This window comes from Mauremys mutica, chromosome 1, assembly GCF_020497125.1.
Source record: "Mauremys mutica isolate MM-2020 ecotype Southern chromosome 1, ASM2049712v1, whole genome shotgun sequence".
Lineage (NCBI taxonomy): Eukaryota > Metazoa > Chordata > Testudines > Geoemydidae > Mauremys > Mauremys mutica.
The window spans coordinates 194,628,393-194,640,546 of NC_059072.1; the positions used below are offsets into that span (position 1 = coordinate 194,628,393).

At 38.6% G+C, this 12,154-nt stretch overlaps 1 protein-coding gene across 1 annotated transcript in view; it reads left to right on the forward strand.

Moving 5' to 3' along the window:
• The window catches only part of JAM2 (junctional adhesion molecule 2), a 53,238-nt gene extending 42,064 nt beyond the window's left edge, over nt 1–11,174 (forward strand). The window contains exons 5-10 of the mRNA XM_045002216.1: nt 455–660; nt 2,109–2,211; nt 4,199–4,306; nt 5,754–5,769; nt 7,188–7,227; nt 10,142–11,174. Coding sequence (XP_044858151.1) covers nt 455–660; nt 2,109–2,211; nt 4,199–4,306; nt 5,754–5,769; nt 7,188–7,227; nt 10,142–10,174 — 506 coding nt within the window. The 3' untranslated portion in view covers nt 10,175–11,174. The remainder of the gene's footprint in view (nt 1–454; nt 661–2,108; nt 2,212–4,198; nt 4,307–5,753; nt 5,770–7,187; nt 7,228–10,141) is intronic.
• The last annotated feature ends 980 nt before the right edge of the window (nt 11,175–12,154 follow it).

Sequence of the window (12,154 nt, forward strand, 5' to 3'; positions counted from 1 at the left end):
AAGAACAAAATATTTCAACCAAAAAAAAAAATCCATGGAAAGTTTTACCTGACTCCACATCCCCTTGAGTCCGTGGAACTAAGTGCTTTGTTGGCAGGATGGAGGTGGGCAGGGAGGGTTGAGAAGTTGATCTTGGATTGGATGGTAGCGACAGGGAGCAGAACAAGGGAGAGGCAGCACCAGGTTGAAGGGACTGGGAGCAAGGTGCTCCTTCCCTTTCCAGGGTCCTAGCAAGCCAGGGATTTTTCTGCCTTCTCATTTAGTGGGGTGTGACCCACTGGTCACCCCTGGTGATCTCTTTCTTGGCCATGCCCCACCAGTCCATCCTGTTAATTAATACGTCGTGGGTTTCTTTGGATTGTCTCTGATGCCTAAGCAAATGTTGAAATAGAAATGTGAATGTTAATTTAAAACACTTTAACTGTCAAATAACAAATATGTTTTCATTGTTCAGTGGCCTCGGCAGCTCCATCGTGTGAAGTGCCCAGCTCAGCGATGAGTGGAACAGTAGTACAACTGAGTTGTAAAGAAAATGAAGGGTCTCCTGCTTCTGAGTACAAGTGGTATAGGAATGGTGTTGCTTTACTGGAAAATACAGGAACAGGCAGTGCTAAAAGAGGAAACATTTCTTACACCATGAATAAAAAGACTGGAACATTGGTAAGATCTTGTTCAACTCCTTCTTTCAGACACAAAAGTCAAAAGAAAACTAAATGTATTATTCATGTTACACTATGACCAATGATCAGGGCCTCATTGTGCTAGGCATTATGCAGATGAGAAACAAACAAAAAAAAAAAGTCCATGCCCCAGAGAGCTCACAACCTACATGTCAGACAGGATACAACAGATGGATGAAATACACAAACTGGGTGGGAGTGGAGTGAAAGGATGAGGTAAAATAATTTAGCAGAGTTTTACAAAATAAACAGAAGTTACAGCTTGCCACGTGCGTAACCAGTGCCAGATCTGGCATCACAGTACTAAGTTTTTTAAAAGAAAATAAAGTGGGCATCTTTACAAACTTCCATGGGGAGTTATTCCCAGGCATAGAGGGCAACATCGGAGAAACAGATGTTTAGGAAATGTAAAAGTAACTTTCCAGATATACTTAGAGGGCCCAATCCTGCACCAGTAAAGACTGGGAGCAGGAGCCAGCCCCCAAATCAGTATAGGCATCTTTTCCAGAACTATACACCTCTTTTGAAGAAGCTTCCATGGATGCTTTTCAATTATTATTAATACATTTTAGTTCAAGACTTTCCAAAGTGACTAGTAATTTTGGGCACCTCACTTTTATGAACGATCAAAGTCAGATACCTTAGAGGAGTCTGATTTTCAGGTGGTGAATGATCAGCGCACTCTTAAAATCCCACCCCTTTAAAGTGTGTCAAACTGAGCACCCAAAATCACTAGTCACCTCTGAAAATCTTGGCCTTGATGTATAGTTGTGGCTCTCAGAGAACGAGCCTAATTTCAAAGCCCACTGAAGTCACTGGAAAGACACCCACTGAGTTTGATGAGTTTGGGAAAGTCCCCACCTCTCCCTTTCTTGTTGTTTATGTGAAATAGTCATCAGTTTCATCATACATCATTTTGTAAAAAAAGAAAAAAATAACCCATAGTTCAAAGAACTACTTGTCTAAATGGTATCAGTGCAGTGTCCATTGTCCCTCAACCTCCTAACTTTAAATCACCTGGTGATAGTATTTGATAACTAGAGCTGGTTGGGAGTTCTTTATCTGAATGATTTTCTAACAGAAATGCAGTTTCCACAAAATTGAAATTTTCCACAGGGAAATTTTGAGTTTGCTGAAAAAATTCAATTTTCCACCACAAAAATCAAAATAAAATATTTAATTTTGGGTCAAATTCAATGAAACAAAATGAAACATTTCAGTTTCAGAAATGTTGAAATGTTTTGTTTTGATTAAAAAATGTTGAAACAAAATGTTTCTGAATCAAAAAATTTTGAAATTTCTGTTTTGTTAAATTTCAACTTTTCATCCAAATTTGGGACAAAAACAAAAATGTCAGAATTTCCATGGGATGGAAATTGTAAATTTCACTCAGCTTTATTGGTGACTTTTTTTTTTTAAATTTAACAGCTATTTAACACAGTTTCAAAGAAGGACACTGGAGAGTATTACTGTGAAGCCTCTAATGGAATTGGACTTCCTCAAAAATGCTCTGTGAAGCGAATGCAAGTTGGTAAGTATCAAAAGCAAATAAGGCAAAAAAAATCTGTAGATGAAAATGACTTTATTGCATGGCACATGTAAGAAACTAAGACTAGGTTCAAATTATACTATCTTATTCCTCCCCGCAGAGTGCTGGAATCAAACATCATGTAATTGCATTTGTTATGAATGCTATTTATGTAGACATTTTGGCAGCTTAAGTCATTCCTCTTCTAAAAAGAAGCAGTAGAGATTACTGTATCTTACATAAGGTTGCTTAGCTCAGAGTGCTTTAGAATGATCAAATGTCCAGCTTTCAGAAGATTACTATGCATTAAATTGCACTGAACAATAGTATACACATAAGATATTAATATTTCAGAACTTCTTGTGGAGGCTGTAAAGTATGATCTGCAAGTAGAGTGACCATATGTCCTGATTTTATAGGGACAGTCCCGATTTTGGGGTGTTTTTCTTATATAGGCTCCTATTACCCCCCATTTCTGTCCCAATTTTTCACACTTGCTGTCTGGTCACCCTATCTGCAAATCTTGTTTCACAGATATTTTCCTTGAGTCAATTTCATGTGGGACTTTAATGCAGCAACTCAGAAAATTCTTTCTGATCTTCTTTTTCTTATCTGGAAAAACAGTAATAAATGTGACATTTATATCTGGTTAAAGGGACACTGTCCAGGTTGATAGGCCTAATGTTTGTTTTGTTTTCTGCTCCTTATCTGTTTGCAACATCCATGTAACTTGTTAGATATAGAATTTGTTTTGTAAACAAGTCCATCTGTGATTTTTTCCCTAAAGAAAAAAAATATATTCCAGCAGCCCAACATTCTTGAGTAGCTCTGCAAAATCCCACAGCAGTGCATGCACAAGTGATGGAGAGAAGTTGGTAAGGAAATATTTCAAGCTTCTAGAAGGTTTTAATCAACAGTGAAGGGGAAAATGCTTCTAATGGATGGATTCTACAAAATACCTTGGCAGTGACCTTTTAAACAGAGCTCTAATATTTCTTACTCTTGCAGGACCTGGTTCAAAGCCTGCTGAAGTCAATAGGAAGACTTTGGATCAGGCCTTTTAATGCATTCATGTTGTATTTGAGTAACTACACGCTATCAAGGCAGAATTCCTCTAATGGGGAAACATTAATCCAAGTCATAAATTGGTACTTATCGACACAAATATGAAGTTTTTTGGACCAGCGTTTTCAAATCTGTGTGCCTGTAGTTAGGCAACCAAATATGTATTTGGACATCTAAGTAGAAGTGGCCTAATCTCTCCCCCCACGAGGTGCACACTTACAACTCTCATTGATTATAATGGGAATGGGGATTGCTCATCACCACAGAAAAATCAGGCCACTTCTAATTTAGGTGCCCAAATCTGGATTAAGAAATCTAATTTTAGGCAGCCAGGTTTGAATACATTGGCCTTGGTGGTTTAGTTTTTAAAAAGCCTCACTTGCATTCATGTCAGAAGCCATTAAGTTATACATATGATTCAACAGCATGAAAATTCTTGGTGCCACAAATATCATTCTGGGTCAACAATTTCATCAGCTGTTACATTACTACTATTTTAATCAAACTAACTTAAAACAAATATTCTCTAACAGCTGTTTCCATTTACAGGCTTCAGGGTATATTCTCCCTTTGACATGTGTAACTTGAATGATGCCAGGGGTTAGACACTAATCTAGATGAGAAAATACCCCCTTGTCTCTATCCAGTTTTTTGACTTTTTGGATCATATTAAGAATTTGAGATGTGTTAAAAAGCCTTGTGCTAATGAGGGTATTATTTGGTGAGTAGTAGAAGTGAATGGGATAAACATTTTGAGAACTTTTCTGGTTGCTAGCAACTTACATGTCACAGTCATTTACATATTGCATTCTATAGTTATCATTGCCACTGCTCTCTGGAATTTTTATAGTGGAAAACTGTTACAATGGCAAGATTTTGTTTTGGGGTTTTTTTAACATTGGATTTATTTTGTTTTCATTTTCAGATGACCTTAATATAAGCGGAATCATAGCTGCTGTAGTAGTTGTGGCTCTGGTAATGGCATTATGTGGCCTTGGGGTATTTTATGCACAAAAAAAAGGTTACTTTTCAAGTAAGTCAAGTTAAATCTTGCCTGCCGTATAGACCTCAGGAAACTTGCTATGACTAAATATTTCTACTGTCTGTAGAGTATACTCCTTTTTCATGTAGGGTCTGATTCTGCACTATTGAAGCCAATGGAAGTATTGCATCTTTCTTCAATAAGTGTAGGATCTGGCCCATAGTTATTGTTCTGCCTGCTCCTTTTGATCATACCCAGTTTATTTTTTGCAGTAGAAAATGAGATAGAAATAGCAGGCTAGTCGCAAATTGCTGTTGAAAGGGAATTTAGGCAAATCCAGAGAGTCTAAGTAAACTCCACAGAGTTATTTCTTATACAAAATTAAGATACTTTTGAAAATATTAGAAAAAAGGTTAAATATTTTCTCTTGCCTACAATTCTGTTTTCCACAAATGTTCATGAACTGAGTCCGAGAATTGCTAGCTCACCCAGTCACTGACAGATACCTTGAAGAAAATGAACTCTAAGCTCAGGGGAGGCAGAGCCCAGGATAAGTAACTGCTTGGGTACAAAGTCTAGCTGATGAAAGAAGTTACAAATTTCTTCCCCAAAGTGTGTCATAACAGGGCTAGTTAGGAACATTGTGGATATGAGAAAAACCAAAAAGTACCTGAAAGACATTAGATATAAATTTATTTCTGGCCAGAATTCTGACATGTTTACCCATGTTTAGTATCTTGCTACACAAGTGTTCCCATTTATTTAGCAGGGTACCAAATAACATAAAAGAAAAACAACAAAATTACTCCGATGTGTTATATGATAGAATATTCACACGCACATATCAAATATGTGTGTGCGCATATATACATTAAAGTGACATTATTGGTGGTTTTGGTTTCTAAAATCTGTCTGTTCCAGTAAAAAGAAACAATGTAAACAGTCTGTAATCTAAGATGTAAGCAGTACTAAAACTTGCATCCTTGCTGACTCCATCTGCTGGACAATAATGAAAGTACATGTCAGGAAAACATGCTTTTATTAGATTTCATAATAGCTGGGCAACTTCCTCAGGGTATTTACAATAGGGGCCATGGAATCTAATACAGTGAACAGGCAGTGATGCAGGAAAATGTTTTGGCATGTGTCTGAAAGAGGACACACAGCTTTTTGGGGTGTAGGGGGGAGTGAGGGCTGAAGATTGATTTGAGAGCAGTTTCACGAGAGCAGGTAGCTGAACACTTTCAGAAGTAGACTATTAACTCCAGAGGAAAGGGGGCTTGGGCAGCTTTCCTGCTGGCTTATCCAGACAGACTGCTGCCAAGGGAATCACTTGTTCATCCTCCAGTGAGAATCATAGTTCAGATGGTACTGTCCAAAATTAAAGGGATGAAGGAGGACAAGAGTTAAATGTTATCCACATGAGATATTTCAAAGGATGGTTATTAAGCAGGGAAATTACTGTGTGCTAAATATGTTTTTTCTTTTACTTTTCCAGAAGAAAGCTCTTCTCAGTAAGTATATCACTTTTGGGTAGTTAATTTCATTTGTGCTTCTGATGATGTAAGAAATGTGATTCTTGTGCAGGGCTTTCCACATCATTATTATACATGGGGGTGTTTTGTGTCCTTAACCTTATTTTTGGATAACCTGTTCTGAAATATTCTTTAGGCTGCTACTTTGGTGGCTGGATTTTCTCCCTATGCTTACTAAGCTGCATACTAACATCAAGCCACTAGTAATAAATGAACCAACCAATACTTTTGTTAAACAAACAGAGGTAAATTTTCAGATGGCTGTGTCCCCTCCCCGTTTTGGTTATCATTCAAACCCCTAATTCAGCCGCAGACATAAATCTTGCTTGGCCAACTCCCTGGTTGTGAATGCAAAATAGCTAGGTAGAAGATTTTACCCAAATCTGTGTCTGCAAATCATTTTGGAAACTGGTCATCAGCCAGGATGAAAGTATACACCTCAGTCTTGCACTAAAAGATGGAAGTGTGCTAGTTCTGTGAAATCAGCAACTATACGTACAGTACATGCAAGCTGATTTTACAAGATAGGCTGAGATACATGCTCACATATGAGACTAATATTGAGTCCTTAAAGTGGAGGCTGGCATTTCTTCTGTCTAGCTAAGCTCAGCATTAATAACTCTCATTCTTGAGTGAGGACAATGGCAGGAAAAAGCAAGTAACTTATTAAAAGAAGGTATTGCCAAGTACTTCTTAAAAATACTTTCTGATACTTGTTTTATAATGGTCATGAATATAATGTACATCACTATATGAGCCATAACCAGATATGCATCACATCTTGGAACCTTAAGGCAACAAGCCAGGGAAGCTAGTATGGCAGAGGCTGATGATGCAAGGATTTGTTGTCTAGAAGCTCCCCAAGGAATTGTCACAGGTATCATAATGGACAGAAGACAGTGGACATGCCTCTAATGTAAAATGTTGCTGTCTGTGCCTCTGGAGAGGAGGAAATTTTATGAAAGAGCTATTTCTATTACATAGTATTTTCACACATCCGCTACAGATCTTGGTAATTGCAAGCTGTGAAATGGTGATAACTTTTTTTACTTGGTCAAGATATTCTTATAAAGTAATCTGGCTTTAGTCAGATAGGAATGCCTTTCAAATAGCACATTGCAAAACATTGCTTTACCTCCTGAAAATCAGTGAGCCCCACAGACTCAATCTTCCCTTCATGTATAGATGCTTTTTTGGCATACCTTGCGAAGCCATTTATTGTGCCTGTTGATTGCACAATATTGTTTCTGGTCTTTTATAAGATAAGAGCTAAGATGAAACCAGGATGGTGTCTAAAGTGGGAAAATTTGTGTATAAATATGCTTCTCCAAGAACTAAAGTACAAGCAGATAAAAATAAAACAGTTAATCTGCCTTCTTTGTTTATTACACTAACAGGAAGAAGAGTTCTGACTATAAATATACCCCAAGTGAAAAGGTGAGTGTATTCAGCAATCAGCCAGGGCATTTGTGGGAGCTGCCCACCATGAACCAATTAAGTTTCCATTTTCTGAGACTGCTCAGTTCATTGGCCCTGAAATGAATAAAGATTATACATTTCCTATATTTTGAAAGAACAGAAGTTAGTCTCAGTACTTTTTGTCTGAAGAACAGTTCATGGTTTTGCTTCTAAGAAAACACTTGGACTAAGTGAGGGAAAATTACAGCTTTAATTAAACACGTGGCATCAAGTCTAATGTGAATTGGAACCATCCTTGCCTTATCTTACCATATCTTACTGAAATATTTTACATGTGTACCATGGTATAATAATCCCAGAAATTACAAAATCATCATTTGTTTTTTCCTGTGTGTGGAACAATCGACTTCCAAAGATCAAATCTCAGATCTATGAGCACAGTTTCTACCACTCTCTCCCTCTTGCTACAGGGAGGTATGGAAGGCAAAGGGACCCCTTGGAGCCTTTTCCATCCCCTCTCCCCTACATCCTCTTAAGCAGAGAGAGAGCAGATCAGAAAGGTGGAACCTAAAGCATTGCCTCTCTTCTCCTCCACACCCTGTCTGGCAGCACTGGAGGGTAAGGCAGCAAGCTCCTTACTGTGTGCAGTGCCTGCCAGCAGGTGATATAGCCATGTAAGGAATTCTGCAATGTGACCAAGAATATCTTGATTTTTCTACACTAAACATGTATACACTGCAATGATCCACTATGGGCAAGGTAGCCAAAGTGCCCGCTCTGGCCACCATTTTAACTGAAAAACTGAGGCTGTATAAGTGGATATATATATAGAGAGAGAGATAGATAGATATATGAACTTGTGTGAGTATATTATAAAGCTACTGGCATTAGCCATCAAGTGGAATGAACAGGTACTGAAAAACCACTAGAGCAGAGGTTCTCAGACTCTGGTCCACAGAGCACTTGCTGCTGGTCTGTTGAGAGCTAGCTAGTCACAGGGCACTGGCAGCTCTATCTCCTCCTTATATCTACCTGCTAAATCAAAATTTATTTAAAAAAAGTTAAAATCACTGTCCATGTAAAAAGAACAGGAGTACTTGTGGCACCTTAGAGACTAACAAATAAGTTACTCCTGTTCTTTTTGCGGATACAGACTAACACGGCTGCTACTCTGAAACTTTTCCATGTAAAGCAAGTGCTGCAGTTAGGCACACAATGTTACACAACTGTGTGTGTGTGTGTGTGTGTCTGAGAGAGAGGTGTACACAAGACAATCAAGATGATGTACACTATGAAAGAGTGAGATCTCCTACACTAGAGAAGACCCAATGGCTAGGTTTGCTTAGAGAAACACTGGATCTGTAATATTAGCTCAGCTTTGCAACATATGTCAAGAAAACTTAACAGCACCTGCAAACACTTCCTACTCCACCTTCACTACAAACACCATCATCTGCAACTTCCTTCCCCACACCGATGCACTCAGAAGTAGTCCCTGTGTCCTCAAACCTATATTTTACATTGCTCTGCTCTACCTCTTTCACTTCACAACTGTTTCTCACACATCGGGCAACCACAGCACATACCTGATTTACCCAGTTCAACCCCACCACCTACATTATTCAAATCCTCCCAACAAACTCAGTCACACACCTGATTTACCCAGCTCATCTCACCCTCCAGTCCTCCTCCTATTCACCCAGTCTCAGCTCTTTCCTGTTCTATCAACTTCATCCATTTATTTCCCTTCCTCACTAAAACCCAACCCACAATTACTATGTTTTCTTCAGTGTACCTCAACAATAGTGCCAAAACTAGAGATGTCTCAGACATCAGCCCCTGAGTCATTGGCTGCTCCACTTTCAGCATTACTTGACCCCACTAAGGGGCTGGATATTCTGCTTTAACCTTGCTCCAGTGGCCCCTTCCCTGAGCTGCTGGGATCTCTGGCTGGAGGCAGTGCATGGAGCTATGTACCTCCTGTTTGCTTCCCTAGGCTTGAGGAGGGGACCAAAGAAGCTGGGCAATGGCAGGAGGCTGCAAGGTGGCAGAGTAGGACTGGCTTTGGGCCTGGCCCTAGCTTCCTATGGGGAGGATTAGGATCAGTAGGCAACAAGGCTGACCAGAACAGAGGTAACTCCAAAACACCAGCTAATTTTAATTCTCACAACTCATGGTAGAGGAGGGTCTCCAAAAATTTTGTTGATCCAATGCAGCTTCTGCTGTTAAACTGATGCAGTGAGTGATGCTCCACCTACAGGTGTAGCTATGAAATAGCAACAGCTGCTCTCAGGGCCTACCAGATGGCAGTCAGTATTGGTTATACCCGCCACCGTAAGTGCTCTATGAAAGCTACCCTCTGTCCTTAAATCTGAACACCAATGAACTGAAGCAGTGGTTTTTGATTTCCTCTTTTGGTGGTGAAAATTTCTTGGTTTGTCTGTCTCTCTTCATTGAAATACTGGTAAACTCTAGTTGTGGGGTGCATTCATCAACGGCAGTATAATTGCACATCAGCAGCAGCTATAATTGGAGTATTCAAAAGGAAAGAAACACAGCAGTTTTACCTTTTCCCCCTTGATCTTTAATTCCTCCCAGTGGGACACTTTTTGAACTGTAGTAGGTATATCATGTACAAATGTGTTTTGTGGGCTTCACTCCTCAAAGGGAATTAAAATATTATGCTCGCTGATGAGCCAGACTTCACACTTAGGCCAGAGGTTTATCTGCCTACTATTCTGCGCTCTGGGAAGGGGTTTGGTCTCATTACTAAGACTTCATAGCATTTTTTGTTGCTTATGCTTGGTGTTTGCTTCCTCTCTTTTGCCAACCTGGAGACACAAGTGAAGTTCTACAGATGTTTAAGTGTAATGGATACTGAAAGCATTTGAACTATAACTTGTCACATTACCCTTTTCTTTTTTTCATTTAGGATTTCAAGCACACCAAGTCCTTTGTTATTTAGAAGATTTCAGCCTCTTTGAGGGACACACAGTGACTACTTGTTATACAGAATATTAAAGGGATTTTTTTTTAACTTCTGCAAATATTTGGATTTGTTTTGAGATGGCATACACTGAAAGCAGAGTTTATTGAAATGTCTAGGATCGATGTAACAAACCTAATCACGGACTGTACAACTGTTCATATTGTTAATACCATTATTTCTCTAATTTAAGGATAGTAGTATGTAGATAATATAATTTGTATGAAGGTTTCATCTCATCCTGTTTATGTATATACACAGCAAGGGGACTCATTACTAAGCAAATTCATGCTCATGATCTTTACAGATTAGCATTAGAAGTTTTTTGGCCACTCTAACCTAGTCCTTTGTAGTGTCTACATCTAAAAGACAACAGAAAGGGCTCTAACTTTTGCTGTTTTTCAGTTTTATTAGTGCCATGACCTCTCTAATAATATGTCAGACCATGCAGTCAAGTGAACAATTATTCTGATATTGTACAAGTATAAACTTGAGTTATGTTAACTGTGGTTCATCCTCTCTATAATAGAGAACCTCCAAACAGTGATCTGCTGTAGATGAGTGCTTTTCAATCTTGTTTCATTTGTCGATCCCTACAAAATTTCAAATGGCCGTCCGGACTCCTTTAGAAATCTTAGACATAGTTTGCAGACCTCAGATTGAAAACCACCGCTGTAGATCAAATGTTCAAATCCCAATGCTAAAGTGTGTAGCTTTTTTCCTTCTAGGAAGTATATTTAAGATCTGTGAAAGTTTCTTTGCTAAAGATTGTATGTGTGAAGGAAAACAGTGCAGCAAAACTGATGCAGTATTAGTGCCTTGATTTTTCTGTTAAAGTTCAGTTTTACAAATAAATGACGCCTAATGTCTGATGTGCTGTCTACTGTGAACTTGCTTTCGGAGGTCTGCAACTATCATTAGATTAATGTGTTGCTGAAATATGGTACTCATGGTGGTGTTGAACAGTCTGCCTGATATTATCTTCAATTACATGTTCCTTTAGTTCCAAAAATTTTACACTCATATTTCAACTCTAAAATGAAAGCCATAGTAATTAGAAGGGGAATCTTTTTTTGTTTTAGCAAGTATGCTGTAGCTGGAACATGCACTTTGACTGTCAAAGTTTAACTAGGCAGACAGTGTAAATGCAGGAAGGCATCTGTATTCTGGATAGCCCATAAGCATTTGCTGGATTGTCACTGACTTCAGTTGGTCATAAATCAGCATCCAGTTTTGTTACTCTGTGCTGTATGTTCTTTCAAATGCTGGTGTGGCAGTGCAAAAACGCCACAGGAGCTTTATTTGAGGTAGTAAGATTTAAATGAATACAACTGCTACCTGTGGCCCTGAACTGCTTTAATATTACAGCCCATCTATTTCACTGTCCCCACTCCTATATACTACAGGTATCTAGATCAACATGCAAATTTTTTCAGAGAAGCTGTGTGAAAACTTTAGGAGCCAGATTCTTTGGCACCAAAATAGGCCGTATGGGATTCTAGGAGAAGCAGAAACTGGACGTTGCTGCTCAAAGTGAGCAGTGACGTCGACATTTAAGATGCCCTGTTTCTCACTCTGGGGATTAATAGTTCATTTAGTGAACTATCATTCAGGCTGTCTGACCATTATTTATCTGATTAGCTCATGTCTAGCAAAACAAGCTACAAGTTTTAAATTAATGCTTAGATTATACAATAATTCTCAAGAGGGACTGATTGAAGAGCAGAATATCATGAACTTTCCCTATACAAATGTAGCTGCTAAAAACAGTGGGCTACAAGGGCAGGAGTAAGCTAATATTTCTTAAAAGAATTCACACCAAATACTGAGAAATTCACTTAAAGGAACAATCCTACTTTTTAATCTTAGCTAAGTGTGCATACATCTAACAGTACTATAAATGAGAATATTTTGCAGTTTCATGGGCATGAGAGTGAAACTTTCTATAAAGTCTTAATC